This window comes from Coturnix japonica, chromosome 3 (genome assembly GCF_054131305.1).
Source record: "Coturnix japonica strain WE chromosome 3, WE-NBRP24, whole genome shotgun sequence".
Lineage (NCBI taxonomy): Eukaryota > Metazoa > Chordata > Aves > Galliformes > Phasianidae > Coturnix > Coturnix japonica.
In genome coordinates this window covers 8,083,641-8,109,519 of record NC_140665.1, presented here as the reverse complement: position 1 = coordinate 8,109,519, position 25,879 = coordinate 8,083,641, and the positions used below count along the sequence as shown (strand labels likewise).

General features: G+C 39.8%; 1 protein-coding gene and 1 long non-coding RNA gene across 10 annotated transcripts; one reads left to right on the top strand and one right to left on the bottom strand.

Moving 5' to 3' along the window:
- Positions 1-250: 250 nt before the first annotated feature.
- Positions 251-15,703, bottom strand: CFAP36 (cilia and flagella associated protein 36). 2 transcript variants are annotated; one of them, XM_015856833.3, is made up of 10 exons: positions 15,421-15,703; positions 12,843-12,907; positions 11,826-11,927; positions 10,841-10,955; positions 9,829-9,916; positions 8,609-8,660; positions 6,271-6,394; positions 2,725-2,870; positions 2,251-2,415; positions 251-722 (listed from the first exon to the last, which is right to left on the bottom strand). In XM_015856833.3, exons 1-10 carry the CDS (start codon positions 15,536-15,538, stop codon positions 636-638), a joined length of 1,062 nt encoding a protein of 353 aa, XP_015712319.1. In that variant the 5' UTR covers positions 15,539-15,703; the 3' UTR covers positions 251-635. The 2 variants fall into 2 exon arrangements, with proteins under 2 accessions (XP_015712319.1, XP_015712320.1); XM_015856834.3 differs by lacking the exon at positions 11,826-11,927.
- LOC107310829 (uncharacterized) lies at positions 15,682-19,908 on the top strand. 8 transcript variants are annotated; one of them, XR_014944388.1, is made up of 3 exons: positions 15,682-15,821; positions 16,750-16,815; positions 17,892-19,230. It is a non-coding gene; the product is annotated as an uncharacterized LOC107310829 (long non-coding RNA). The 8 variants fall into 8 exon arrangements; XR_014944383.1 differs by having other exon boundaries at positions 16,750-16,863; XR_014944387.1 differs by lacking the exon at positions 17,892-19,230 and adding an exon at positions 19,257-19,908 and having other exon boundaries at positions 15,751-15,890; positions 16,750-16,863.
- The last annotated feature ends 5,971 nt before the right edge of the window (positions 19,909-25,879 follow it).

Genomic DNA, 25,879 nt, shown 5'->3' with positions numbered 1-25,879 from the left:
ATTACTTGTTTGAAGACTTGACTTTGGAACCAAATTGCTCTGGTGATGTTCCTAGCTCTTACTTGGCACAGGAAGCTTTTGCTTTGTTCTTTAACTTATTCACAGCAAACCTGAATTTAAGGTATGGGTAAACTGCCTGGAAGGTGAGTACAGTGGTGTATCCTCCAGCTCTTCTCCCTTCATGTTGCATGAGCTGCTTCTTCAAATACAAGACAGTCACAGTAGCACATCCATGTGAACTCAGAATCCATTACAGCCCAAAACAGCAGTTTATTTCTGATATTCTAGGTTTTAGGTTATTTTATTCAAATCTGTTCGTTCACATTTGTAGCTATTATTTTAACAGACACGTGTTTGCTTTTATTGTATTTTTGACTGGCAGATGCTGTGAAGCTGCCTCGTTGTTGAGCACATTCCAGTGAAAATCAGTGAGTTTCCAGCATTCTGGAAAATCCATTTTTTATGTATTTCAGCATAACTTCAAACATGTTATACAAAGTACAGAATGAGTTGTCTGAAAGTTCTATAAAAACAAGTGTGAGATACTTGAAAACAAACCCGTTCCGTTATTGGTTATGTAATTCATTCTAAAAGATGCCTGTGCTCTGGAGAGATCTGCAATGAGCTTCTCAAAACTACCGCTTGTTAATAACTTCTTCTTTTAGTTTTTCTGCGAGCACTTTCCTCTTCTGCAGTAATTTTTGCTTCTCTTCTGAAATTTCCTACAAACAAAATGGAAAACAAAAATACTGCAATAAATAAACTGCATGACTTCCTAATACCTATTGTGGCTTCTAACACTTACTGCTACCCAGGCAGGTGAGCCACAGCAGACAGTGCTGGCAGAGAACTTTTCTCCTAACAAGGAACAGCCAAACAGCATCACTTTCAAACCTGATGCTGCATGCCCACTCCTTCAAACTCGTTTGCAACCCAGAATGATGGAAAAAGTTCCTTCATTTCTTGGGAAGCAGATCCTGCAGCGTGGATGACCTTATGTAAGTCTGCCTCCTTTTCCACTGGAAAGAGTTTATCTCCCTGCACTGCCCAGAAGACTGTGTTTTATACACGGCATTTGCCTAACAGACTGAAAAGCAGCACATGGAAGTAGGATTTAATACAAGAGTGGCTCTGTTGTTATCACCGCTGTTTCTCCTTGCACTCAGAACTTACTGTTACCATCACCGGTTTCACCTCCTTGCACTACACTCACAAGGACAAAGCCCTCTTTAGGAGAGATCTTCTGATTGTAAGGTCAGCACTGTGATAAGTGCTTCAGCCATTACTGCAGATGGAACCAGGATGGTTTTGTAGTGACAGGATGACCTGCTGAAACAGTAGAAACACGCTGCAACCCAGCCTGGTGCTGCTGCATTTTTTTTACCAACTAGAATAATGGGATGAGGATCTCTTGAGGACATGGTCTTATTATTACAGTCACAATTAAATCTTCCTTCTGAGGTGCAGAACTATCCCACAGAGCTCTCCCTGCCCTTGATGCATCTGAACAGAGGACACTCTTTATAGCTATCAACCAACATTGTTGGGGGAGTGATCATTTTGTTTGTATGTGGGACAAAAACACCACAAAGAATGGAATCTCTCTTGTATCTCTACAAGTTTACTATTCCCTTTCCTATAGTTCTTATTCTTCCACAAGTATTTGCTTGTATCGGAGGCAGCTGGATAGATGACAGCAGCATCTAATGCTTGTATTGGAAGCAGCTGGATAGATGACAGCAGCATCTATTCCTCAGAGTGCCTTGTCATTCTAAATTGCATTATCACATCACTTCTACTCCAGTGGCTGATTTGTTAACTGAAAATTTATTTATTTAAAAAAAGAAGCAAAACCCCTCTGAGATCAAGAAAACTAAGTAAGTTTTTCTACATAAAATAGGACTTCAAAAAATAATTTATTTTCCTGTCTTAGCTGGAAAAAAATGTCCCAGGGATTTAAGGAATCCCAAACAGTTGGTCAAAGGATTAGAAGAAAGCCAGCACTCTTAACAGTTCATAAACTTAATCAACAGGATTTGACAATACAGAGGTGAAATGTTATCTTAAACATTAAAACTTTTAGCTTGTACTCATCTGCAAAAACAGTGACTTGAAAATAATTCCACTGCTCCCACCACTTGCTCCTTTAATACTGCTACAACAATCAGCTAAACCTTCACTGAAACTGCCTGGCTGTTAGAAAGCAATCAGGATGATTTTAAGTATTTAAGGGTTTTAAGAACCCTTTACCTCTTTGGGAGATGGTTCCTCTTCCTTCTGGTCTGTGCTTGGGGGTGGTAATATATTATTTCTTGACTCTTTCTTTGCAGCTATTAGCATATCTCGTTTTTTCTTAAGGTAGTCCTCCCGTTGTTTCAGCTGCTGCTCATCGAGTTCTGGAGTACTCTGGATGTTCTTGAAGTACATTGGGAAATAATACACATAACATAATTAATTTATGTATTCTTTGAAGAAGCCAAGTGAAAACTTCAAACCACAGCTGTCTTACTCAGAACTTACCACAAGGTTAAAGGCTGAACACTAAGTTCTAGGATTCTACTCTTAAAAATGGAGTGTTGATCTTCATGCAATTAAAGTGCTGCATACCATAAACAGTGCTTGCATTATGAAATGCATTACAATAATAAAAAACAATATTATGACTTTCTGTCATTCTAGTTTACGTTTTGGGGCAGAAGGCATTGCTGGTTGTTTTAAACTCACTTGTCCTTCTGTTACAGTTTTCTGTGCTGCATTTTCTGCACATTTTCCAGATGCTCTTTTCTTTGTGTCTTCCTTCCCTTTGGCAGGCTGAGGTAAGCTCTCTGGACCTCTCTGTAATGGGCGGACTGCAGATTTCCGAGATTCCTCTAAACAGCAATTTCACATTAAAAAAAAAAAAAAAAAAAAAAGAAAAAGAAAACAGTAACACATCAAATAAAAAATAAACTGTTTCCTCTCTTCCTTCTCTTCTCTTGCTGGAGATCCTTCCTTAGCAAAGCTTTCCCCTGTGAACCTGGAATTTCTTGATATGGGTAAGCAATCTTCCATTATGGCACTTTTCTATTGTGCTGATCCTCCTATCATATTGATCTGCCCCACTGCTACAGTTTGGAATGTAATTTCACATGCAGTATTCCGGTGGGCTGTTTATAGTATGATTGTACTTTCACTTTCTGTGTTAATTAGGAGTCAGTAATCAGCAGCCCACACAACAAACTTCATCCAGCTCCAAGTAAAAGGGTGCTGGTTTAGCTTTCAGTTTCATCTTGATCAACCTTTCCACTTGATCGTGCCTCTAGGTGAGGATAAATTGGAAGCTGGCTTCATGCCTGACCCCAGCTGAGCTCAGAGCCCAAGGTGGGCTGGCTGGGGGCTGCCAGGAGAGCTCTGGACAGGGAGGCTCCAGCAAGCCTCAGGTGATCCCAATGTCTTCCCTCCTCAATCAGCTCCCCTCACCTCATGCAAGGCAGCTGTCCTGCATGCTACCCTGCTTAGTTCTGGCTGGTTTTTATTTGACAAATGCTGCCTGTGTTAACAAATAAACCCTCTACTAATCCCAGCTGTGCTTTTCATATCAGCAGATACAAAGGATAATTTTGCCTTGCAATTCCATAGAACTCCACTGTGTGTTTAAGATGGTTGCTGAGACTAGAGTCAGTTTTCCAGTCATTAGGCTACAGAGCAGACTATGTTTCCAGAACTTTACCAGGACTTCTCCTGAACTTACCTATGGCTATTTCTGAGTAAGGTAAGCTGCTGCCCCTACTATATTTTTATTAAAAATGGAGGGTCTTAGAGCTGTTTAAATAAAACAGTCATTTTGAGTGTATCTGTGATCTCTGAGTTGAGTTGTGCAAATGAATGCAGCTAATTATAATTCTACAGTCATGCACTACAGTATTTTTCAGTAGCGTTTAGAAATAATTGGCTTGAGTATTAAAGTATGAGCAGTTTCCCTGGCCTCTACCAAAGCACAGTAAGAGATGGCAAAACCTTGCTTCACTGACACTAATGCAGAGCAAACAGTTGTTCACTCAATTGTTTGTGGGTTTTTTGTTGTAGGAAGTTGCTGTTGTTTTAAGTGAAAGCATGGAATAGTTTAGTCCTTCAATGCTGCTGATTTCTTTAGTACAGAAAACAACAATAACTGGAAAAAAAAAAAAACAGCAGGAAAGGCAAAGGTGAAAGAATGCTTGAAGTACAGAAAACAAGATAGGAAAGAAATGTAAAATAAAGATTTTGTGTTTCAGTGAAGTATGTCTATCTTTTTGTGATAAATAAAATTACTTAGAGTTACAGTGAGAGCTAAAAATACTAGGAAAATGTCCTCACACCAGGGCTGCCTTCTTTAAAAAGCAGAGGAGGGGGGAAAAAAAGACCTGAAGAACATACGTTGCATGCCAAAAACCTACCCCAGAACCAACACCACAAACAAGGAAAACTACTTACCAGGAAGTAGTTCTTTGAAACGTGTTGTGTGTATATGCATTTATGCTGTTGCTTTCCATACAGCAAATACTCAAGCTGGAGATGTTTATATCCTAGCAGTACCTGTAGGATGTGATCATAGGACCCACAGTTTCACTTAACCCATGAATCTGAAGAGACACTAAGAAGACAAGTGAAGGAGGGTCGACAGCAAATGTGCAAATAAGCAATGTCCCAAAGAACTGTAAGTTACTGGCATATAATCTGTTTTTTCCTTTGAGAATTTGTCTGTATGTACATTCATACTGTGGGTGACTAAGCAACGCTGTTCTTGATATGGGCAATTACTTTAGTCTTCTCAAAAGACAAGCACCCTGGGTCACTCTAGCAGATGCTGCATACTTATCTGTGCTGGGTGCAAACACAATTGCAGGTATCAAGAAAGGGAGGTGTTCTTCAGGAATGCTGAAAAGATCACCTGCACTCCAAGGTGCTGTGTGTGACTATTATTATGAACTTACCTTTATATAGGGGTGGGGGGGAGGCTATTTTTCCCTGACTGAGGACTGTTTTGTGTAAGGGGTCACATTGCCAAGGCAGCTGATGCTCCCTTGGTATGGGATACCTCCCTCAGATAAGAAATGCAAGCTACTCTATTCTGCAATAAGGTAACTCTTCAAGTGAGAATACAGCCAGGATCTGAGAGTAGGTCTGGTAGACAGTGAGGGTCTGGGACCAACCACACCGAAGAGAAAATAGAGAGGCACAAAGTGCTTTGCCTTTTCCCAGTGTTGTGTGGTACTGTGCAGAAGAGATTCAGGCTGAAGTTATGACCCTGTTATCCAAGATGGAGTTTTAGATGGGACCCCATGCTTTGGAGTTAGGTATTAAGAGACTGACCTGAAAGGCAGTCCTCAGTTCTGTATGAGAATAGTCTGGAAGAAGATGAATGGTATGCACTCTCCATGATTTCTGCCCTCAGTATCGGCTTTTCTAAGAGGTTATACTGGAAGGTAAGCTGTGACAAACTTTCATAGTAGCCTCTTGGGACAGGTATGTTGTCACATGATGCCAGTTTGACAAAGCAAGAAGATTCTCAAAGAGCTGTTTGTAGACTTGTCTCTTATTTGGAGTTTAAGGAGCATAGAAATGCTCAGCTTCAGTTGAGTAGGCTCAGCAAATGAGTTTTGACTTCCAGGCTCCAAGATCCCCTGTCTCTCAAATACAGGGTTAAGTCCTGCAGATCTGTAATCTAATGGTGCCACTGAAAGGTGGCATAACTACGCAAAAATAAGAGGAATCAGAGAAGAATACAAGCATACCTGCAAGTCTTCTGCATTTGTACAAGAGTGGAAAGTAGAGAATCAGAGTTTAAACAACTGTAACAAAACTTTTCAAGAAAGGCACAAAAGATGAGATGGGGAAAAAAGAGATATTTTAAAAGGTGACACTTTTTTCATTTACATTTCCTAACGTGAAGGACACCAATGCAGTTTTAAATAACTGAGGGTCCTACAATGACTTTGTGTATTAACAGCCATAAAATGGAAAGTGCCCTACAGGTACTACCAAGGCTAAAAGTATCCAGCTCAAGTGTCTGTGATATGAAAACTTAGTGTGAATGCATACAAAGACAAGGAATAGACACATGGAAAAATAACTAAGGACAGCGCAGACTTTAAGAAACAAGCTGGAACTATGTTATTGGAGAATATCAAGCTATAAATCCTTCACAAACTCTCTTTAATAGTAAATCCCACTGAGATACAATGCCTGCTTTTGAGGATCACCTGTGTGTGTATGCTGTACATTCAGTATTGAACTTCCCCATAAAATTACCTAATGATAATTTTGGAGTTTCTTCAGAACCATCAGCTCCATCAGTAGACTCCTTAACTTCCACAGTTTCTCTTGAATCTCCTGGAATACTGGTCACAGCTGGTGACTTGCTTTTAGCACATGCCTTAAATTGAAACAGCAAACAAAACCAAGCATTACAATTCCTACTGCTGTATTCCAGCTATTAAACTACTGATACACAGGAAACTCCTAAAAACTCCTAATTAAAATGATGTTGTTTACACTATGTATACTGCATTGTCAAGTGAAGAAGGCAAAATACTCATTTTGCTTTACCTGACAGGAGTGTTTGTGCTAGCTTATAGTTATAAATGAGCTTCTTTGTTTTAGCTCAAAACTTATTCTCTACTCAACAACCAAAATCAAGAACATCAGATAAATTGACATTTTGTTTCCCAGCTACAAATGGGTAACTAGGGCGTCTGGGTCTTTTTTCCGTGCTTTGCTTGTGACTTTCAAACAGACCTTCACCTACCATAAAAACATGTCATACAGTAAAAGAACTTAGGAGAATATACTGAAGTTAGCACAGAAATAAACATAATCACCTGAATGGAAGTAACAGGTTGGATGATTTCTGATACTGCTTTACCTCTATGCTTGTCTGAGAAATCTTGACAATACAATCCACCTCTGAAGAAGCTGGAAGCTGACCAGAAAATGTCTATAATATTCATTAGCTCTCATTCATGCTTTTCTGTTGAGTTAAACTGATGTACTGAGTGAATTTGAAGTAATTCTGTAGCCAGACTTCCTGCCAATGCCTTCCAAATAAGTTTTGCATTATTAAACTCTTAAGGTCTGGTCTTGCAACTGAAAGAAGTGGCAGAAGGCATCCCAACAGGATCAGTCATGGTAAGGCAAGTTTAAATTGCATTTTTCATGTGTTCTTTACTACAGTTTTCTATGGATAGAAAGATTTAGGAATTCCACCTTTGAGTAAATAAAGCTGAAGTGCCAAGTTTTATTGTTATGAAATATGCAGAACAGTCTTCCAATAATTAAGTAGTTTGGTTGACAGAATTACATACACTGGGAAGTATGTCTTTAAAAAAAAAAAAGAACTACTAAATAGGTGTTGTAAACCATAAAGTGCATTTCATGAGATATTACAGCCCCATGCATGCATTTCTATTCCAAGAATAAACAGTTCAGTGGCTAGGCTGAAAAATGAGACCCTACTGTAATCTGGGTTTTCTATCAGGAATACTGATATTCCTGGCTGGTCTGTATGGATTTGGATAAGCCTTTACCTGAGATAGAACATCAGTTGTTAAAATTAGACAAAGAGCTTCTAGATTTGTAAAAATAGGTGACTCATTTCCTGTAATGCATCGCTGTAACATAGGAAACAATGTGTTTTTTCACCATTTTTCTGCAGTGTCAGTAGGAGAGGTTACTTTGGTGGAATTTCACTAGCATGACTATCACCTGCATGTGTCATGGGTTTGAACTAAGGAGTAAGCTTGGAAATAAAGTGGAAACCTCTACAGTAGTTACATTTGGTCTCCAGGTAGCTTCCTCTGTCAATCAGGCTGAAGAAACAGACAATGCTTTCTCTTTTCAAATCTGCTAGGCTCAATTTCCTATGATGGAGAAGAACAGAAAAGCAATTCTGTTCCCTCCCTTTATAAACAGCCTCCAATTTTGGTTTTTTTTTCCTATACTTGAACTATATGCTCCTGCTGAAGGGGAGGTATACTGACACATTTTCACTGCTGCTTCCTCAGAGAAGCCTTACTCAGACTTCAATCTGCTTCTCAGTTGCTTAACAACTGGCAGTTCAGTCAGTCCCCACTTACATTCAGTTACCTGAGTGATGGTTTAAGTTGGAAGGGATTTCTAGCTCCTGGTGATTAAGTTTTGGCAGGGCTGGGCTGACTTAATGAATAACTATACTGTCTATGAAGCAATTCTTAACATTCCTGAAAGATTAGGAATGCTGTAGTCACTAAGAAGCTTACACTTTGAAGTTTCTTTGATCTTGACAAAATTGATAATTCAGATGTTCTCTAAATCTGAAAGGCTGATAGCCATTGCCAGAATCTTACAATTCAAATACTAAAGGAATATGTTTATGAGCTGCACCAAATGACTGGTGGATACTGGCATTATACATGGTATTAATGTCAATTATACCATCAAGAAAAATGTAAACAGAACAGACCCTTCAAATTGAAGGCCTTATTGATAGAGCTCTTATTTGCTTAGGGTGGCATGTGCTGGCTTGGAGAGATACCGTTGATGCCTGGGACAAGAATATTCAAAGTATTTCTCAATTCTCAGCATAAACCATCTAGAAAGATAAGATACTCACTTCTTCTGTCCTTCTCCTTTCTTGCTCTATTTCATATTCCTCCTTAGATTTCCTGTAATACGGGACATAAGTTGAGACTTTAATACCAATGACTTTTATGGAAGTTTAGCACTGCTTACATAGTTGGGGACTATCAAATCAATTGTTGGATAATGTGAATGTGTTTAAGTGTCCAGAATACACAGGTCACTCTGAAAGCAGAGTCTCCTATTTATGTCCATAGAAATGACAACAGATACAATGGAGCCCAATGACACAATTTGATAAGAGTAAATTCTTAGCTACAAAACAATATTTTTCAACACAATCACTATTAACTAAGCATTTTCACTGGAAATGAACAAGATCCTGTGTTCAGTGCTCCTAAAAATCTTTGTGGCTGTCTGAAGCGTCTGAAGGTGTGTTGTTAGATTCCTTTATGCAGAAAAAAAAAATTGCACCCATTGACATTTGTAGATGCTTGTTCAGTGTTTACGGAGACCAGGCACTGGATATTAGCACAGTGAGGTGCTTGATGATGTGTTTCAGCAGTGGTGACAGCAGCATGTTCTGGACAGCTAAAGAAAAAGTACTTCCAGAACACAGAGGGCAAAATAATTTAATATAACCCAAATGGGTTAATATGTTATTATTTGTTCATGAGTCTTTATACATGGGTGAACTGGGAGTGGAGGAGAATCTATAGAAGTTGTATCAGTCCTCATGCATCTTAGATCACAATCAGAGTCATTAAAGACAGCTAAGGAGGCAGCTGTGGAAACTAATAAAGACTACTGCAGAAGCAGAGTTTGCCATTCCAAGGTTTTAAAGGACACAGAACGAAGTATGGTACTCTTGTTAAGGAGTAATAAAGCTGCTTTAAGCAGTGTTGGTCATATATCTCCAGACCTGGGTTTAGGGTGCTCGCAGAACAGCTTATAGCTAGTGTGCTTCTGTTGACCAGAGTCACTGAACACAGCTCTGCCTTGTGATTCAGAGGAGAATAGAACCAGTGGGGCTTTTAAAGTTGAACATCATTCCACAAATCACTAAGATGGTTCCATCATGGCAGAGTGGTAATTCTTATGTCTTCAGATACCTTTGATCACATCCACTGTCTAGTATAATTCATTTTTCTGATACTATCTTAAAGCAGTTTCTTAGAAAAGGCTAGAAGCATTAGATCCTATATCCTTTGCTTTTAAAGGAAGGTGGAAAGTAGGACTGTTTTCTTATTTTACCTTAAAACCTCCCTGAGTACTTTCATTTCTTCTTGTTCAATTTCACTGAATACATCAGAACCCTCTGTCAAACAGTCAGGCAACACACCTACCAAAAATATAAAAGTATGCATTACTCTAAAGGATGTTGTTTTGTACTCCGTTGGCATTAGTCTTCAGCCAAAGATAAGAAATAAATCTTGTTGGTAAAGGAGAGAAACTAAAAAATATACCTAATTTTTCCTTATTGTAAACTGTTTACAAAAAAGATTCCGCATCCTCAGCATCAAGTTACAAAAAGGCACAAGTTTCTGAAACAAAAATGTTTTGATATCTGAGGGCAAAATATTAGGCTTAGTCTGCATTGATTGTTATATGGTATTTCCTGCAGGCTACAAATCAACCATGGTTATTCAAACCATTTTCTAATCTAGGTATTGCATCAAGCTTAAAATTTAAGAGTTATTCTCTGGAAAAAACAAGTACACGGTAAGACAAAGCAAAGTAATAACACTGAAGACATGGATTAAATGAAGGATAGGATAAAAATACTTCTAGAAACATCAACAGAGCAGTAGAGTTGGGTGTAAAACGTTTTCCTAACAGCACTGATCTATTACAATGACAGAGACCAAATTTCTGCTCTGTCCATAGATTTTTTCACAGTGTGGTAGGCATGAGAGACAGTACACCAACACCACTCTGCAAATAGCACAGCTCAGCTATTGGCACTATCGCTCCTGATGAGCTGATGCAATTAACACTCAATAAAATTCTCTAGCAAAAAACAGACCAAGTTTCACACAAAATCTTATAGAGTTCACAATCTGCTACTTTAAAGAGGATAATGAATTGCTGTGTCTGAGAATATAATCCAAAAACTAAATATTGAAATCCTGGTCCCATTAAAACCAGCTCACTGTTCTCCCTTAACTTCAACTAGACCAGCATTCTGTTTTCATTTCTAACTGTATTACACAGTCTTTTAAAAGAAAAAAAAGAAAGAAAGAAACCTCACATTACTACTTCTTACCATTTCTTTCTTTCATGACTCTAATGGCTTGCAACTGCATTTCCATATTTTTCTGTACCATCATTTTTTTAAAGAGTCTAAAATCTTCTGCTGCCAGTACTGTTTGCAAAATGGCCTGTGGGAAGGAAGATACACGCAAATTAATTAAGCTACAGAAATCGAAACCTTCTCAGTTTGCTTGAAATTATATCAAATTTCATTCTTTTATCTGTCTATTTTTTCTAGCTGTGCAAGTAGAGTTTACAGGCAAGAAAACAATTTGAGGGTTTATTTCCTTGCATCATCATGGCTACAATATTATCACAAAGCCTGGAGGGTTACCCAGTGTAAGTTTACAATCACAGTTTGTTGATTTCTAGAACAAATCTGTAAGCTTGAGCAAGGAATGTGCACTCTGACAAATCTTGCTAGAGGAGATATTTCAACAAAGCAAACTTGACACTGGCAGGAGAAGCTCCCACTTCTCTGCCCCATATACCTGAGACAGTTCCTAAAGATAACCTTCAGCAGGTTAAGCAGTGCAGAATCATGCCTTGTCTTCTCAGGGTAATCTCTGTCTTATAGATTTTACTGTTTATTTTTTACAAAATTGGAAGAAAACATATTTTGCTTTTATGTCTGTTTTTTTTAATCTTCAAGTTTTTCTGCTACTATAAACAGGCTGAAGGCTACCATAAAGCTAACAAATCTGCAAATAAAGGTGGCGGGCATACCTTTAAGCTTAGGGGTTTGGTTTAGATAGTACAAAGCATGGATGACAAATCTCAAAAGAGCGACTCCACACAAGTACCTGCTGCTGTTTTAAAGACACACATTTTGCCGGTCAAAGTTGATAATATAAACAGATACATTAGGTTTTAGAACATGGAAGTTTTAAAAAGAAAGCTTTTCAAATGTGTATCTGTTTGCATGTTCAAACATGCATCTGTGGAAAGACAAAGCTAAAAAATTAAATCTATGCATTCCTTAGCAAAGGAAAATATACCTGAGAAGTGTGAGTCTTTGCAAGAGGAGATGAAAAAGCTTCCTGAAATTTCTCTTCAGTAATGCCAACTTCTGTAAGATAACCTTCTAATAATTTTTCAACCTGTAAGAAATATAAACCTTACTTTCTAAGAGATTTTTCCCTATGAATCATGGTGTATCTTCTTTCTTGCTGCAACTGTGTTTTTTAAAAACTCACAGAGAAACCACTGCAATAACATAACTGATTTCTCCAATACTTCTGGCTTATTTGCTTCTATAATCCGTTGTAAACCAACGCTGATTTTTGTTGCTGAAACTGGTTATTGCTTAACTGAACCTCTACAACTTCCAGGGACCTCACCTCTCCACCTTCTCTCCAGACTCCCAGCTGATATTACTCAACATCTGTACTTGTTATGTAAAAAGACTTTCTTTCTGCCAGTCTTTGTATCCAATATGCTTCAGGACCACAGCAGAAATCACTGCTGGCCTATATTCATTCCACTCATGGTTCCTGACATCGAGTACTACCAAGTCTTGTCATAAGGAAACACTTTAGAAAACTGTATGCATTGATTTGTAAGTTATTTTCAGCATGCTCCAAAAAAATTCTGTATTTTGTTCTGATACTTGAAATAATTCAATAGGTTTACTGGTCTCATAAGGAAACAAGTTTTACATGTTTTCTAACATTGTGCTGTTTGTCATTTTAACTTTGCATAACATGTGAAGACTCTCCAGCTTATAAACAGTGTTCTAGCTAGCCAGTGCACTAACATTAAGGAAAAATAGGTAACTGTGTAAGAAAAAATAACATTCCTGCATTTCTGTGTTTAAGCCAAAAATGCAAAGATGACTATGGCTCAAAGGATACCTAAATATTTATGGCATGCAACATTAGAAAATTCTGAATAACAAATATAACACAACTAGAAATATTATTATTATTATTATTATTATTATTATTATTATTATTATTATTTCTGTCAGCATATTATTTCTTAGAAATCTACCACTAATAGTGAATAACACTCACCAGCGCTTGGTATTCCTGATAAATTTCTGTGTAAGACAGCTTGCTTTCTTCTTCATCATCAAATACTGAAAAACAAACATCTCCGAGTCAGTGTCACAAGTACCAGTACATCCAATACCAGCGCCACAAAATAATTTAGAGTAAAACTGATCTTTAAAAGTTCATACATTTAATCATGTGACAAGTTAAGACATGATCTATAATAAAAACTTATTTTTCACACATTCAGGCTAAGACATGTACTTGTGGTAATTTTTTAAGACTTTTAATTTAATACTAAAAAATGCATCTTCACAACAGAAGCGATCTCTAAGCAAGCTGAGGATTCAGCAGATAGATGCATTAAGAAGTAAGACTTAATGTAAGAGCTACCATGAGAACTTGCGTGAGGTTGTTCTAATACAGCAGATGACATTGAATCGGGTTATTTGTCTCTGCATACGTTTAAATGAAGGCTGTGCTAATGACCTGAACCTTTATTTTAAATGCCGTTTGCTTATCAAGTCAGTGTGACACAGGAGAGAGAGATCCTGCTTGCAAAACAATTAAGAGAGAGCCGCAAGAAGATCTGGTGCTGGTGATTTACTGTTATTTGCTAAATTGTTATCTACCCTGGTCCAGACGAAAATGGGAATCCACGCAGCAGACACTATTATTATTCATATAGACTAGCATTAACAACTCTTGACTGGAAATCCCAAGCTAACAATCTCTGTACCATAGAATAGAAGCAGCAGAAGGAAAGAGAAATGGAAGAGTGGGGGTTTTACACTTACAATTTGCATTTTTATCATGTCAGCATGAACACAAGTAATATAAAACCCAGCAATTAAAGCAGAGGCTTAGGAGTTAAGACATCATCAGTTCCCCTCAAGATTAGCCACTCCACCTTGGACACTTCCCATTTGCATGCTTTGAAGTCATTCAAAGAATGGGAATTCTGTCTTACAAATTGGTGAACATACGATATCTGCAGTGGTGATGCTATTTGTGTGACAGAATTAGTGCAACTCCGTCAAAAATTCAGAGTGACTCTTGGAAAGATCATTTTCCAGCTGCCACAACACTGAGGCATCAGTCAGAACCTCGATGTGATGTGAGATGGCTGTTCCTAATTGCTAGCATCAATTTATTACAACCTACAGCAAACAAGAATCTAATCAGAGTTCTGGCCCTCTAAATAACACAAGGAAGCTTGCTTTTCAACAGATAGAATCTGGAAAGCCGACAGTTGCTTTTGTTTTATTTCTCCATGTAGGAAAATGTGAGTCTGAGTCCTGACAAAACACTTCCAGTAGCAGTGGTGGAATGAGCACCTTTATCGAACGGAAAAGCAAACAAACACAGGACTGCAATTAAAAGTTTGCATTTCTTCAGCTGTGCTTCTTAGCAACCCTGACGCTGCAGCAACACTTCCTCAGCCTTTTCTTTTCTCTCAGCAGCTGCTGGGAGTTGTCCAATGAAACCCTGGAAGACCATTTGTTCCCATTTCTCTTCTTTGCTCTTCTAATTTCTTACACAGCAACAAACCGGCAGGGGGCCATTATATAAGCCTGCTTCACGCTACATGGAAATGTACAGAGGTTCCATAAATCTTCTTACTGCCAGTAAATTCCACTCAACCTTCTAAGGAGAGATCATTGCTACAAAGAGGGATAATGCACACCCTGATTCCTAAAACAAGAGAGGCAGCTCCCACCTATCCCACTTTTGTGGCAATCAAAACACCTGAATGCCATGAGGTCTGAGCAGATATTGAGGCAAAAACTCCATCCACGCTTTCTCTGTTGCTTCCTCGTGGCAGACTCTGGTAACTTTACCCAGCCTTCTCATTTACCGCTGTACCAGGGAAAGGTGTGAGCTCCCACAGTCATCTTGCTTCAGAGCTCACAAAGAGTGGAAACAACTCTCAGGTTCATAGCAGCACGAGTTGCTGCACAGCACAAGGTGACAGCACCAGGAAGCCTTCGTGTCAATGTCCGTGTGTCAACACTGAGGTGCACTGATGAAGGCTTAAATGATTCTCCTTAAAGAAAGCACTCCTTCTATTTCATGCTGAATAACTCAGGATAGGTGACTGTTAACGGGTTTTTATTTTATAATATAACTTCATCATCACCGGGGGTTTTCTACACGTGTGCTCGTCTGACACCTGCTTGAGCAGAGCATGCCTGGCCCACCCCACCCAGGATGCTGTGGCTTTGGGATGACAAAGAACGGCCCATACAGCTGATGAGCTGCCTTCCCCCAAACCACTGACAGCTTTCCCAGCCTCTTACCACTTAAAGCAGCTGCTAATACGTCTTTGTTTCCCTTCATACCGTCCTCCTACTTAATAAACGCCCCGTTCTTAAGATACAGCCGATTGGAATGAGGGAGTAGCTCAAGCACGGCGGTTTATCAGACGCGACCCGGAAAGCCGCATTTTATTCCTCGTACCACAGAACGATGCCTTCAGCCCCTCAGCGCTGAGTGCCGGCCTACCTCAGCGGCGCGGTGCCTCCTGCTCCCACAGCACCCCCCGCCCGCCAACCCGGCTCCTTCTCCGCCGGGAAGGGCCGCATAACGCGCCGCTCACCCTCGCACTTCTGCTCCATGAACTCCAGCACGGGGACGGACCATGCGGGCCCGCGCAGGAACCCGGCGATGCTGTCCACCACCCACTCCACGTCGGCCTCCTCCTCCTCCGCCGCCATGGTCGGGCCGCCCGGCGGAACCGCCGGGGTTGGGATTGGGGTCGGGCGGGGAGAGCGCGCGCGCCTTGCCACGGCAACCGGCGTCACGGGCCCGCAGTGCGAGGAGGGGAGCGGGGCTGCGGGGGGCAGAGGGCCGCTGTAATGGCCTGTGGCCGTAATCAGATCATGGCTTCAGGGGAGGGGCGCGGCATTAACAGATAGACTGGAAACGAGGCCTGGCGTGAGGTCAGCGCTTCACGCAGAGCCGCGATCGCCAAACGGACTGCGTGTGCAGCGGGATGAGGTGAGACGAGATGAGGGACAGGGCGGGCGCGGAGCTCACGGTCCCTCACAGCCTCATCCGGCATTGCGGGTGAGTGAGCTGCTTTAACCAACTCCGAGTCCGCCTTCTTGCCTTTAACTTCAGTCACTATCCGCCCCCACGACGTGGCTGAAAGGCTGAAGTGCTCTCCTGGCGTTTAAATGTATTCCCCTCCTGATGCTTTGCTGCTGCTGCGTGGCTGGGAAGTTGGGTTGCTTTCACAGGCAAGCAGTTTGTTTTTATAACCCAAACGCCTATTTCAAATGCATTTACCCGTCATTTCTGCTTTTTTGTTCCAAGTGAGGAACAAGTACTGTCACCATCCTGGTTGCCTCACGCACTATTCTTGTTCTTGCTTAAGAATATCTGTTGTAGACCTTAATGAGATTTTATCTGCACATAGATACAGCACAATTAATTTAGTATAATCTCAAGAGAGATAACAATTCTATGCTGTCTTCACTACAGAGCCATACCTGATGTGGTGCACGTAACTCCTTTAGGTAGCCCACCAGTGCTTCCATTTCTACAGTCGGTTTTATGGTATACCATTTGTAGCATAAAGGTACTGCTTGCCTCCTGTAGAACAGCCCCTTCAGGTTTGATGGTTGGCATAGTTTGATTACTAACTCAGACTTACAAGATTGTACAGTATGTTCACCTCTTCTGCTCAGTCTGCTATATAGGAACAGCATCATTTTAAGTTTGCTCAGTAGCTGCCAGCAGTCACTTATGTTAGACCAACTTATGTTAGCTCTGTTTACACCAATAGAAAACAATGCCATTTTTCTACAGTCTTTTTCTAAAGCCCTTTCCACATCTTGCAATGCTGAGCAACTACTGTCTCTAGAAAATAAGTCGCTTTATGAGGAGTGTATTGCACCTTCACTGCAGTCGTTTCTTCCCTTAGCATCCCCACCAAAGCCATGATGAAGGCAGCCCTTCCAGCTGGCTGCATGGATGCCAGAAGTGTCAGGTAATGGAGAGTGTGATGCCACATCTGGGCACATATTAGTGCACATAGGTGAGTTGTATCACGTGCCAAAAACATGTTTTCTTGCTTATGCTAACAGTATACTTGCCTCTACTGGTATCAGCTGAAATGTTTCTAACACACAGTGAGAAAAATCTGCTTATACTTTCAGCGCAGGTGATCTTACTTTTCACTTTTAATTTGTTGCATAACATTTAAAGCGTTTCTGAAAATTGCTGGAGTAATTATGAGGGAATTCTGTCCGCTGTAATCAAAATCATTCTCCCTGCCAAGTATTGTGTTCTGCTTTCAGATCTCAGGGGAGCTCTTAGTGTTTTGGGGCTTTTTTGTTGTTGATAGCATGGAAGGTAGAGGAGGAAATGCTCTCCTGCAGCAGCTACTGCTTAATTTTCTGTCTTCTCTGTACACGTTGCTTTGGAAGACATTTTGACATACTCTTGGGTCACTGATGAACAAATGTGACAGGCCTTTCCAGTCTCTGCATTCCACTGAATTCTTTATGTCAGTACCCAGTTCTTTTCACCTCCAATAGGTTCCACTCATATTCATAATGCAGCAAATCACAAAGAGCCCAAAGCATCTTTCCTTCAGTCTCTTTAGTGGAAGAATTCTTGCACCAGTAGCTACAATTTGACTTACTTTTACTATGAGTACTGGGGAGAAAATATGCAAATCCATTATTTCTATTACTTTAGTAATGGTACTTTGAAGTTATCTCTTACCCTAACGTGCTAAGTATAAAATTAAGCTTATCAATGATTGTTTTATGTTTATAGAACAGGAGTCATAAATAGTCACAGTAAAAATATAGTCCAAATCTGAACATAGTCTGTCAATCCATGAACACGTTGTTAGATTGCATCTTGAGGGTCTAATTGAAGCATTTTCCTCTGGATCAAAAATGGCTTTGAAAAAAGCCTTAAGTCCAGGAGAAAATCAGTTCGGTTAGCAGTTCTGATTGAATCTTGACATACCTATTGCTGTCTGTCTCTTTGCATTACATTTAATGCATTTAAAATGCAGAAAATACTATAATGTTCTCCTGTGTTGCTTTTTAGATTTCTCCACAGGAACTCAAGCTCAAACTGTGACTTCTTAAGGCTTCTATATTTGTGCGGTTCACAAATACTTAAGCTGTTGTTTTTGTTTAGAGAAGATGGAGCAGAGCTTATGATGGCTGTGAGGCAGCTCTGAAGCATTAGTTTGTCAGGCTATGCTGTATGACTCTTAGCTTGCTCACTCAGATTTTGTGCTTGCATGCACTTCATCTTCTATGTGACTTCTCCAGAGAGAAGCAGCCTGAAGTCAGTAACCAGAGGATTTAAGAGTAGCACGTTTCTTTTGTCTGAGAACTCAATCAAGACCTGCTTCTTGACCAACCAGCTACAAGATATTTACAATACAAAGAGAAGAGGCACGGCAGTCTGTTTTATGACAGCAAGGCTGTGCTTCCAAAAGAATCTGTATGTAAAATAAGGGAAAAGCTATCTACGAAGCACTGTCTTCTCATGTGTGTTTTGGCTCATTGTGCAAACATTATAAAGTTCCGCATCCTGTTTGTCATAGAATCATGGAATCAACAAGGTTGGAAAAGACCTCTGAGATCATCCAGTCCAACTGTCCACCTATCACCAATAGTTCTCATTAGATCATGTCCCTCAGCACAACATATAAACATTCCTTGAACCCCTCCAGGGTTGGTGACTCCACCACCTCCCTGGGCAGCCCATTCATTTCCGAGAAGCAGTATTTCCTAACATCCGACTTGAATCTCCCCCAGCACAACCTGAGGCTATGTACATCAGTCTCATGTTCCTGGCACATATGTTTTCACTGTCACTGTTCTTTTGCCCCAGGAAGAACGAGTATGTTCTAGCAGATGTGGGGGGTTTTGTGTGCATCATTTAACATGCACTTAGGAAAGTGCTTTGTCCTTACATAAAATGTTTAATTAAGCTGTTTGCTGGTATCAGTATGTTTGTACAGTAGATGCCTTTGGCACCTAATTTAGCACATGAACATTCTCATCTTCTCCCCAGCAATATTCTTCAGTGTGATTGGCGGCATTAAATTTGACTTTTGAATAGGAGGTGAAAAAATAAAACTCTAATTGGAGTGGTTTTGTTTGCAATTACTTATTGATGAGGTTTCTGACAAACATTATATACTTTAGTGACTTCACTGTGCTTCAGTTAAAGGTAAAATAGATGTGAAAATGGTTCTAAGGAAAGCAAACAAAGTAAAGAAATACGCATTAAGGGAAGATGACCTAGGGCAAGGTGAATTCTGTTTTGATTTGAATCTATGTGCTTTGTATTCTAATTGTTTCTGGCACCATGTTTTGCAGCCCTGAAGAAGTTAATGAAATAAATGAATCAATACACTGAAAAAGAAAAATCCCTGTCCTTTTTATTTTGAAGCAGACAATCAACAAGGCAAGAAAGGTAGCATGGGAAGTCCTAACCATGGAGCCCGAAGCGGTGCCAATAAAGGTACAAGATGCTTAGAAACCGTATGTGCAAAGTGGTGAAATTCATTGACCACTACAGACATAAGCATGTTGGTTGTTCTTCCACTTGTTCTGTGTATGTGGCAAAAATGGAAATCCTCTCAAATAAGTAGTAAGTTATTATGGTTACTGTGGTTGTTACTATCTGAACAGAAGAAATCTTCTGGTAGGAGGCTACACAGCTAAAGATAACTCGGAGACTGGTAGAACAAAATAAGCCATTTCTCTCATGACCTCTCACTTCTCCATTTACCATTCCTTCCTGGAAAAGCAATACTGTAAGACAAAAGGGCAAAACATCTGGCCTTGGGAAACTGCAAGTGACAAAACCTGGCACATGTATACACATACAAACTTCTGACATGCACCAGCATTGGAAAAGGAAGATCTAAGAAATAACTGACTGTGGTAATAGTTCTGTGTGTTTTGAAGCGTTTAACTCTTCTCACGAGCGATTCTTCTGTTCAAAGGTTATTCTTGGTCTGGTTTTTCAGCCAACAACAGATTTCAGTCATTAACAAGGCCGGGAAACATTTTATCATGACTCTCCATTTTTAATTGCAAAGAAATGCATGACCTTCCGTTCGTGTACAGGTGGAAGAGGAGGTCAGAAGTGCCTGTCAGCAGGTTGTTATTGACTGCATGAAGGTTTCTACCTCAACAAACAAAGCCGTATGGCCTGGGACACACATTTGTGTCACGCAAACAGAAGCATTTTCTGCACCCACTTTAATGTGGTTGGAACAGGTTCGTAACATGCAGCAGTGTATCTAGTGGTCTTAAAAAAATTCCTGACATTTACTATTTCTCTCCATGCTTTGAGCTGCTGTAAAATACAGTAGAACTTCTCAGTAAGATAATACTGTATTTCAGTCTGACCAGCAATTCTGCATAATCAGTATAATTAGATTAAGGTTGATTACTGCGTAATGGGTCAAGGGCTCTGAAGATCGCTCTGACCAGAGTTTTGTCATTTTCCTTGTGAGCTGAAAATAAATCCTAAGCACGCATGTTACCTGTGACTTCAGCATTTTAAATATCCAGCAGGGTACTTTTCTTCTCATAGGATGCTGTTTCTTTCAGCAAGAACTTGACTGTCTGTTTTTCTCTGCCATGGAAAGGGTAGTCAGAGATCCAGCAGAAAGGCATTCAGTAAGAAATGCTTCTTAGAATCCAGGACCTGAAAAGTCACAGGTCCATCCCAAATGTAGTGGAAGCAAAATGAGACTGTTACAGCAAATTCAAACTGTTTGCTGCTTTTATGAATAATTAAAATGAAAATCCAGAGTGTGTGTAGAAATGGTGTGTTCTAATAATTAAGATGTATTGTGAGGTTTTTTTTTCCACTCTGATGGGATACATACACACTCAATGGCTCTTCTCTGATACCTGTATGATGCACATGAATGCATCTTCTTTGTTGTCTAAGTTCCTTCTGCATGAGGGATTGAGGTATTATTGTAGTTATGAAGTTAATTTCCAGTAGTTTGTCACAGCTGAGCACTGAATACCCTCCTCTTCCTAAGAAGTTCCAAAGCAATGGCAATTCCATGGGGTGGCTCTGAACCATGTGTGAGCTGGTTTAGAGGACCAGCCTAAAGCTACTCTCAGCTACAGTTCTTGAACTTGATATATGGTATTCACAACACCATTTACTGATTTTATTCTATTCTACTGAATATGTAACAGATACAGCTTTCATTTTGGTCAGTCTGAGCTGTGAATCTTACTGATAACACAGTAATATTTAAACTCCTTCAAAGCTGAGGGTCACACAAGATAAACAGAATGACTTCCTTTACATCAAGTGTCATTTTCAGTTCCTTACACTTAGGAAAGGTGCGCTTTAATTTCTTTCCAGAGCCTCCCTAAAGAAAAGGCTACTCAACATTAGGATCACTGAAGTGTTACTTAAGAATATAAGGAGAGTGAAACTTCACGGTAAATCTGAAAGCTGCCCAGCCTTGAAGTTTCATAGTCTGCAAAGTGAGAAGTGTCTTAGAGGCAGTGGTAAGGGACATTAATTTGTCTTGAGCCATTTAACCTTACTGCAGTTTTCACATGTGTAGGACTTGTAATTTCCTAATTTACTTTGCACAATTCTTCCAGTATCTAACTTGCAACAAGTTCTATAAGATAAGATGTTGCTTGTGTTCTGAGTTGGAGGTTAGACTGCATGCTGAATTCCAGTGCACCCATGGTTTTCATTAAACTTGGTGTAAATTTTCATAGCTGGGTTTTGTGAAGGTCCCATAAGTTGTTTATTAAGTGGTTTAAATTTGTGGGCTGTATATTCAGGATACAGGATTTTTTAGTAGTGGCTCTGTAGTGAAACATCAAAAAAGCTGTTTGGAAACTGTGGTCCTATGGAACGTTCACTGTCAAATGGTTCTGTCTGTAGCTGTGGGTTACGTTATTCTGTCATGGACTGTTTCATAGTAGGAGTCAAAGCTGAGAGCTATACCGTGATTATATAGGGCTTATTTTACCCAATGCGTGTTTTATTCACACTTCTTTAAGCTCATAAAACTTTGGTAGTATGACAAGTGTATAAATCTACTGTACATAACCATTGTTTTTACAATGAGTGAACAAGAAGGGTAGATTTTGTAGAAAATAAAGACAAGAAATTAAGTTGGATGCATAATTTAGTAATCTGTGGTTTCATGCAAGTGTGACAGTACAAATCAGGTAGCATGAAGTTCGAGCTGTGCAAGCTTTTTGCTGTAGCCTTTTCTTGTTTCTAGTCACCATTACACTTTCTCAAGAGCACAAGACTGAAAGTCACCCTCCTTTTGAGCTGAAAAGATCAAAGGGCTGCTGCTAATTTTTGTTTTCCATTGCATGTGAAAAGAAAAGTTCACTGGACAGTCTTCAGGACTGTTATTCCCAATAGGAAGAGGCTTTGACTATATTAAGACCACATTTATAACTTATTCCCTCCCAGAAGTGCTCATGTTGTTTTCTTAGCTGGGTCCTAATACTGGAGAACTCTCACACGCAAGGTTACTCCAGGCTCAGTATCCTGGATATTCTTAAGATGTTAACAATGATTTGGCTGTAGTAGCTGGCTCTCTGCAAGGTTCTATGGCCTGCTGCTGTTTTGCATATTACCATTACGGGTTGGCAAGCAGGGTACTGAGACTCATAGGGTGAAGCTAATCCCTGCTTTTGCACTCTTGCAGAAATATTGGCAGGACTTTAGGCTATGAAGAGAAATGGATGGAGAAGGGTTGGGGAGAGGCTGGAAACAGCATTTGAGACTCTGCTGTGAGTCTTAATACTGGCAGTTTGTGTTCAGTGCAATAAAGTGCTAAAAGTGCTTGTTTAGGAAAGCTGACAGGAGAACAGAAAGGTAAACTTTGCTGCTCCAGATCCAGAGCTCCTTCTTGATGCTTTGACTGGATAGGCTTAGCTTACTGATTTAGAGCAAACAAAGCAACATTGCGTTGTGGTGCCAGAGAAGTAATAGAGCGCTTCCTGTACTTAAAAATCAATTCTACATTCCCTGCAGAAATGCACATGGTTTTCTGTGGAATAAATACAATTCAACATGTTTGGTATTAATATTGTTGGCTTCTTGCTGTTCATATGTATTTTTGTGCCAGAATAATTTTATACAAGAAAAATATGTCTTGAAAGCTTTCGTACAGATGAAAAGCAGTACTTTTCACTTGGAAAAGGCGTCCAAAACGCCTCGTGGGGCATTCTGTGCTGTATCTCAATCTATAATATGACCTTCCCAAAACATTTAGCTCCTTGCCATACACCCAGTAGGCACCTTCAGTGGGAGAGCTGGCATCCAAGATGCCAAAGGAGATCTTTGATGGGAAAGAGAAGTATTCTAACTGGCAGACTGAGAAGGTGAATCTACATGAAACTAAGTCACTAAGCAAAAAGGTACTGTTTACTCCTGAAGATAACAGTGATATTTGTATTTATTTATTTACTTTTGACAGGCCTTTGATTCATTCACCACCGAATACATCACAAGTGAGTAGGTTTGGCACTAGGAGGTCAGGACAGGGAGCTCATAAAGATAAGGTAATACATTGTGACAAGATGAGCGCTGTTTGGTGGATTAGGAGCACATTACTCTAGATATGTAGAATAAAACTGAGTCTAAACAGAACCCTTTGCAGTCACCACTTTTGCATGCCTGATTAGGAAGGGAAAAAAAAAATAAAGCTTTTACTGATACCTAACCAATATGTCGTTACTGGACATGATTCTTTAAGGTATATATTACGTCTTTATTGTGAAGTGTAGCATTCATGGTATATAGGAATGGGTGTGTAACATGTCAAAAAAGATAAATGCCAACAAGCCAAGGTCTCAACTGTAGTTCAGGGTGTTTGGGTGTCAGGCTATTGGTACCTGAATCTAAGGAGTCCCACAAGCACAAAAGATGGCAGGGCTCTAATCACAACAGTAGATCTAATAAGGAAACCAGATGATTTTGTGAAAAAACAAGATATGTAGGAAGGCACCTAGAAGACTGCGAAGTAATATATCCCTTAGAGGCATCAGCATGAAAGTTAGTACCAGCTTGCTGCGCAATCATATCACTGCTTTCTAAAAGAAGCACACATACAACATATCTTGGCTGAGCATCACTTTGGTGGGGGCTGGCATTCAAGGCTGCTTATTAGTTGTGAAGGTGTTTTAAATATATTATTTTTTTTCCTGTCATCTTAGGTTTTACACTTCATGGCATGGCAAACATTGCAAGTGAGGGAAAAATTATTATTCTGTGTTCCTCTAGTGGTGTCTACACATAGTTATTTGTCAAGGTAATTATAGCTTGAGTATGTATTAGGGAGATGTGTTCAAATTAGCCTGCTCAGATAAGAGTAGAAATGTAGCTGGGACAGTGTAGGCTGTGCAGCATACCAGGGGCTGTCAGTAGATGAATCCATAGTCACCGTGGCTGTGCTGCTAATAGCATAACCAGTCTACTGGTTTCCAGTCTGGATAGATCTTCTTGTGCTGCAGTCACACTTGGGGTTTGCAGGCAGCTGTGTGTATTCCTGGGGTGAGGTGAGTGTCTCAACACTAGCAGGCCAAAGTGCAAGGCATATGGAAACTGTAAAGGTATTTTATTAGAATTCTGAGGTCTCGGAGATTTCAGTTTGGTCCTACAAGCATCATCTTCAGTACAACGCTGCAGAGTTAGTCCTTTAGGTGGGTTCAACAAACAAAATTATTAACAAAATTACAGACTGGTTTGGGAGCAAAAAGGTTTGTTTGCATGTCTTAGCAGAAATATTGTGAATATGTGCCATTTCCTGGGCTCGCTCTTTCGATTTGCCTTGTGAATGTGTTGTCTACTCCTCTGCACATAAAAGAATCTCCTCCAGAGGGCATCATTGGTTCAAGCACGATGTCCAGGGTGCAGCTTCATCCTTTTTTTTCCTCCTTTGTAGTCTATTGACAAGAAAGCTTAAAAGCCTAATGATTTTCAAATCTAGTTAAAACGCCATAGAAGGTAAAGAATCTTCAATTCTATACTTTTACTATAAAGTAAAACTGGATTTTTAGCGTCTACTGCCAGCATTTTAATTTTCACTTAAAATAGGGCCGTAGTAAAATAAAAAGGGTTGTTCATTCAGAAATTTGCTTGGTTTACCTGTTTCATTGCCACGCTTATTTCTAGCTACTACTTCTATCAGCCACTATTTGTGTGCGTGTGTCAAATTTGCATCAGTAAAATTAACTGTCACCGTCCATCCCATCATGGATTTCCTGCTGTTATGCACTATGGTTCGTAAATTGAGCAGATTCATTCTAAGAGTGACAAATGTGATAATTCTCAGGAGATTCCATCTGGTACTTTGCAGAGAGCTTCCTGTTTGCTATCTTCTCAGGTTCCCAAACCCACGATAATTAAATGAACTGCAATTTATCTCTAAACCCGTATACTACTAAATTTCTCTTATTCCTTCTGGAGGAACAGCTGTATTTCTCTATCACTGTATTGTTAATAAGCACTGGGCTAATGATTAGTTCTTCAAAGAGTAGGCTTCTAAATAAGATGATATAACACTGGCATCAGAAAGCAAGCCAAGAAAGAAATGGCAGCAAGAAAACAAAGTCACATTTAACCCCCATTTTTACTTCTGTATGATTGTCTTGCTGCAAGAGGATTTAGAAGATAGAACTGAACTACATCCTGGGTCCTGGAGTGAGAAATTCCTTCGAAGAACCAAGCCTTGTATTCCTCACAAAAAGGATTAACAGTCTCTGAATGCCTGACTAATTTCTTAAACATGGTTCATGCAGCTATAAGGAAAACTATAGCAATTCTAATACTCCACTGCTGTTTGCTTCCTCAGAGAAGACAGAGGCAGAGAAAGAAAGAAATAGATGGAGCAAAAGACCTGAGACAGAACAGTGCTGAAGTCAAGTCAGCTCATATCATTTGCGGAATTGTACATGCACTTGGTGTAGAAGGATCAGCTCTGAAATGTGAATTAAAAAAATAATAAGCTTCAGAAGCTGGAGGCACGTCAGTCATTTCTAATGGAAACTGTGGAT